At 34.7% G+C, this 5,138-nt stretch overlaps 1 protein-coding gene across 1 annotated transcript; it reads left to right on the forward strand.

Annotated features, from left to right (window-relative positions):
- Nucleotides 1–3,790: 3,790 nt before the first annotated feature.
- On the forward strand, nt 3,791–4,873 carry LOC144501840 (gap junction Cx32.7 protein). Its single transcript, XM_078225891.1, has one exon. It carries the CDS (start codon nt 3,791–3,793, stop codon nt 4,871–4,873), a length of 1,083 nt encoding a protein of 360 aa, XP_078082017.1.
- Nucleotides 4,874–5,138: the final 265 nt, after the last annotated feature.

Consider the following 5,138-nt stretch of genomic DNA (forward strand, 5'->3'; position numbering starts at 1 on the left):
CAGTTATCCTATGAGAAGTTTGTGGTTCTATGATATAAGAATTATAACTTTGTTAGTATCTGGTAAGAAGACAGCAAGGTTTTTAAAAAACGTTTATTTATTTCTGTCACAAGTAGGCTTACATTAACACTGCAATGAAGTTACTGTGAAAATCCCCTAGTCACCACACTCTGTCACCTATTCAGGTACGCTGAGGGAGAATTTAGCATGGCCAATCCATCTAACCAGCACATCCTTCGAACTGTGGAAGGAAACCAGAGCACCCAGAAGAAACCCACGCAGACACAGGGAGAACATGCAGACTCCACACAGACAGTGACCCAAGCCAGGAATTGAACCTGGGACCCTGGCGCTGTGAGGCAGCAGAGTTAACCATTGTGCTACCAGGTGTGTTTGTGTGTGTCATGTAGTCCAGTGTGGCCTTGTGATGGGAGTTGGGGGAGGGTATTGTTGGGGAGCAGGTGAAAGGTATGTTGTCAGATGATAGTACCATTAAAATATCTGGGCCAAATCATAGCCACCTATCTACTCAACTTATGACATTCAATGGAAGACTGCACAAGCAGTTTTGCAAATACAATTTTCGGTATAAATTTTGAATTTTATGTCTCTGAAAAATGAAATATTAGAAAAACATTTTTTCAAGTTTAGAACTTTGGAAAAAAGAATGTTAAATCAGGGTCAAGTTTAACAGTTTAGAACAAAGCAACCTCTTCCCTCACCAAAGCTGATTCATATTATCAGATAGAAACAGTTTTGAGAATTAAAATATTGCAAAGTGTATACCTAAGGCATCAGCTTGATTAAATTAAGAATACAGAGATTAGAGATTAATATAATTACAGGTATTTTGTGGCGTCCCTCATTAAATTAACTGTCCAATTGCATGCATGGGTTGACTAACATTCCCACCACTATATGTTAATCCCTCCTTTCAGCGCTGCAATTTAACCAAACAATTAAAACTCAGACTGGCAGATTGTATACACATGTTTCTACAGCAACCTCTGATATTGTTACAACAAAATAGTTGAGATTCCAGGACAAAACTAGAAAAAAATTGCCATTGTTTTTCCAGCTATTCTCTATTTTTATTCATTACATCCATATCTGTGTTTCCTGTAAATAAGATAAATCTGTGCAAAAATACACACATGTAAATAGCATATATGGTTTTCAATAGGCCTACACAATAAATATTCAATACAGAATATGCTGGATATTTTGCATAAAATAAATCCCTTAAGCAAGTGAATTTAACATAATTACCATTCATTAAACTCGAAATATCGACAGAAAGTCCTTTGCAGTGAAGAGCAAACTATTTTTTTTATTGTTAAATTGCTGTCTATCTTATCTTGAAATAAAATTAAATGTGATGGAAATGCATATATTGGTTTATACATGCTGTTTGTACAAATGTTTCATGATTCAATGCATTTCTTTAGTAGTAAAATGAATTAAATGACAAAAAAGCTATTGTGTTAATCATAGGTGCAAATTGTATAGTGTTTTGCAACACTCCAAAGAGCATGTTTGCCGCTTTTAATCATTTCCAGAACATTCTTTGTTTTCAGCTGTGAATGGTTCAACAGAGAAGTTGTACAATTCATCCTGGATTATCTGCAAACACTTTTTGTCATTTACAATACAGTAACAGTTTTAGGGACAGTTTTAGCTTGACCTATGTAATGTCAGCCCAGACCAATCATCAAAAACCCAAATAGTATCATTGGCCTCTTTTAGGTAAATAGTATCATTGGAAACAACAGTGTTTCTGGCTCTAATACTGCCAACCCACTTAGCTCTTTTTAACCTCTTTCTGGATATTTGGAGAAATAAGAACAAAAAATAATTCTTATCCAGGTGAGAAAATGTTGTTAATCTGCAAACTAGAAAAAAGAAAACTTGGCAGTTGCCTGTATTTACAGTTTAAAATATAATCTGTGTTATGATGATCCAAGTAAGACTTGCAGTATTGTTGTAAGTTAACATATATCCTGCACTAGCCTCCTTTTATCATGCTCCATGTGATATATTTAGTGACTTGAAAGTGACTAATTATCCAAATGTTAGTACATCGTTTCAATGTAGTAAAGTGACATTTATCTTTTGTAATGCATTTCAGCTGTTTATCAGATTTTTTAAAAGTTTAAGCTTATTAAGTTGAAGTTTATTTATTAGTCACAAGTAGGCTTACAAAGTTACTGTGAAGTTGCAAAGAAATACCATCTGTTATTACGAATTTACCAAAGGCATTTTTAATTATTTGCAAAGTATTTTCTTTAATTCTGTAACATCTATTTCTGTAACGTCTACATTACAACAGTGACTGCTACACTTCAAAAGTTCTTAATTGGCTGTAAAGCACTTTGAGACGTCCTGAGTTTGGGAAAGGCACTGTCTAAATGCAAGTATCTATTTTTATTTTTTGGCGTGGTCATTAGATGTGTTTTAAAGTTTTATAAGGGACTGTTTAGGTTCTTGAAGTTGTATCATCAGTTTAATTCTTTTAAATATTGATTTCCCCTTTTAAATATTTGTTCACTCAATCTGCCTTTCCCAACTGACTGTGGGAAGGCAACCCGGATAGCTTTCTGCACCTCGCCCCCATTCCAGACAGCTTGACAGGGACTGGGGACTTCCTATTTGTGGAATCCAAATAAACAGACAAAAAAAAGGAAAAATGGAAAGCTGAAATGAAAAAAGCAGGTAGTTCAAAGTTTGGAAACAGAAAAGACAGGTAAATGTTTTGACAAATGATCTATACCTGAAGCGTGAATCTGTCTTTTCTCTTTTCTGATGTTACCGTGTATTTCCATCATTTCCTGCTTTTAATTCCCAATAATACACCTATGCATTCTCTATCTTGCCATATAAGAGAAACATTTGTAGAGAGGTCTTTCAAGTACAACTCTTAAGTTTCAATATACATGGTTTTTCAAGGTTCATTTTCCTTGGCACTTCATCAAAGGAATCCATTGTAAATGAGAACAAAGTCATTTACTGTTAATCGTTAATATTTTGCATGTGTCAGTTGGAATCAAATTTGGTTGGAAAATAAATTTCAAAATGTTTAAAAATAAATCCAAGGAGATAATATCCATGAGAAAGCATCAATTTGTGTGGATGTACCTTGTTAAAAAAATACTATTTGGAATACTCCAGCCAGAAAATTATACATTATACTGACAGCACATGCAAAGTAATTGTACTAACTTTATCTGTTGATTCTTTTGAATTTGTCATTGTATGGTGTAAACTGGTTTGGTATCACTGGATTAACACATCTCTTGGGCATCTTAACATAACAATGGTACAAGTAAAACTGCATTATGGGTTTGTGATGGGTAATGATTTGTGTCTAGGTGAGCAAATGCATACATGTAAGCCTTGATTTTAAATATATTATTGTGAAGTAAAATAATTGTGTTATGTTGGAAGTGCTGACATTATAGATCATGCTACCTGTATGAATTGCATCTAATAACATTACTCATGTAATTTGTGAACTCAATTGGAAATATTGTTCTGCGGCTATTTCCACTGCCATGGCACAAAACTGTATGAGTATTATTTTTAACCACTTTAAACTTTTGATTATTTGCGTTACTGAAAATGAAAATATCCATGACATATTACTTTTGAGTTAACATAATTAATAATCTAAAGAAGAGCCTTTTCAAAGAAAAAATTACTTTCAGTCACTTAGGTATTATTAGGTAAAATTAATATTATACCACATTTGGCAAATGTCAATATAATCTTCTTTCTTTCCTACAGATAAATAATGGGTGATTGGTCATTGCTTGGCCGTCTCCTATCTGAAGTTCAGAATCATTCCACAGTGGTTGGGAAGATCTGGTTGACAATGCTGCTAATTTTTCGTATTCTGCTGGTCACACTGGTGGGTGATGCAGTATACAGTGATGAGCAGTCCAAATTCACCTGTAACACCCGCCAGCCAGGCTGTAACAACGTTTGCTACGACACCTTTGCACCCATTTCTCACCTGCGGTTCTGGGTTTTCCAAATTGTTCTGGTTTCAACACCATCCATTTTCTATATAGTGTACGTCCTGCACAAGATAGCAAAAGATGAAAAGCATGAAATGGAAAAAGGGAGTGCACTGGAATTATCAAACAATTCTGTAACTAATGGATTCCTTCCAGAAAATGAAACCTTGAATCAAAGATCTCTTGTCAGCGGCTCTCAAGAAATTAAGTTTTATCAAGGAGATGAAGATGATGAAATTGGACATATTAAAAGTATTGGAGACAATGACCCAATCTACCTATCAAATAAGATTTTAACTGTCTATGTTATACATGTAATGCTGAGAGCAGTTATGGAGATGATATTTTTGCTGGGACAGTACTATCTGTATGGATTCAATGTTCCGTGTTTGTTTGTGTGTTGGACCTATCCATGTCCAACCAAAACAGACTGCTTTATATCCAGAGCAACAGAAAAGACCATCTTTTTGAACTTTATGTTTTGTGTCAGTCTTGCATGCTTCTTGCTGAACATTGTTGAGCTCCATTATTTGGGTTGGGTCTACATTGCTCGTGTATTATGCACTACTTGTTCACCCTGCTGCAAGAGGAAGAAACAAAGGGAAGCTGTGCATCGGTATTCACAGCCAAACCCTCTTATATTAGCACTGAATGGTTCATTTTATGACAACCTAATACTGAAATCGTCAGCAGGATTATTGGAGCAGGGACCAGACTACCTCCCAAGTCAAGTAGCAGTATCATTTGAATCTGAATCAGTAGAAAGGACTAAAAGGTATCATGATGAAAAGGAATGTGGCAAGTTGCAACATGGAGATCTAAATAAGCCCAGGACATGCAAGAAGGCCTGGCTTTAAAAAAATAAAAGAGGTTTAGAAACAAATTTAGTTACATTCTGAACTTAATATTTACAGGGGTTAATTTTAATTAAATTCAAAACAGAAACATGGAATTTTCTAATAAATATAGCAGCTTGCCACTGAAAAGTAGAAATTAGTAGTCAAGTTAAATATTAAGTCTGATTAGGTACTGGAATACACCTTCATTTGTTGCAAAAGGCAGTTCAGCTAATCAGAATTAAGGAAAGTATCCTCATTTGAAATTGTGATGGAGAGAACATAC

This window comes from Mustelus asterias, chromosome 12, assembly GCF_964213995.1.
Source record: "Mustelus asterias chromosome 12, sMusAst1.hap1.1, whole genome shotgun sequence".
Lineage (NCBI taxonomy): Eukaryota > Metazoa > Chordata > Chondrichthyes > Carcharhiniformes > Triakidae > Mustelus > Mustelus asterias.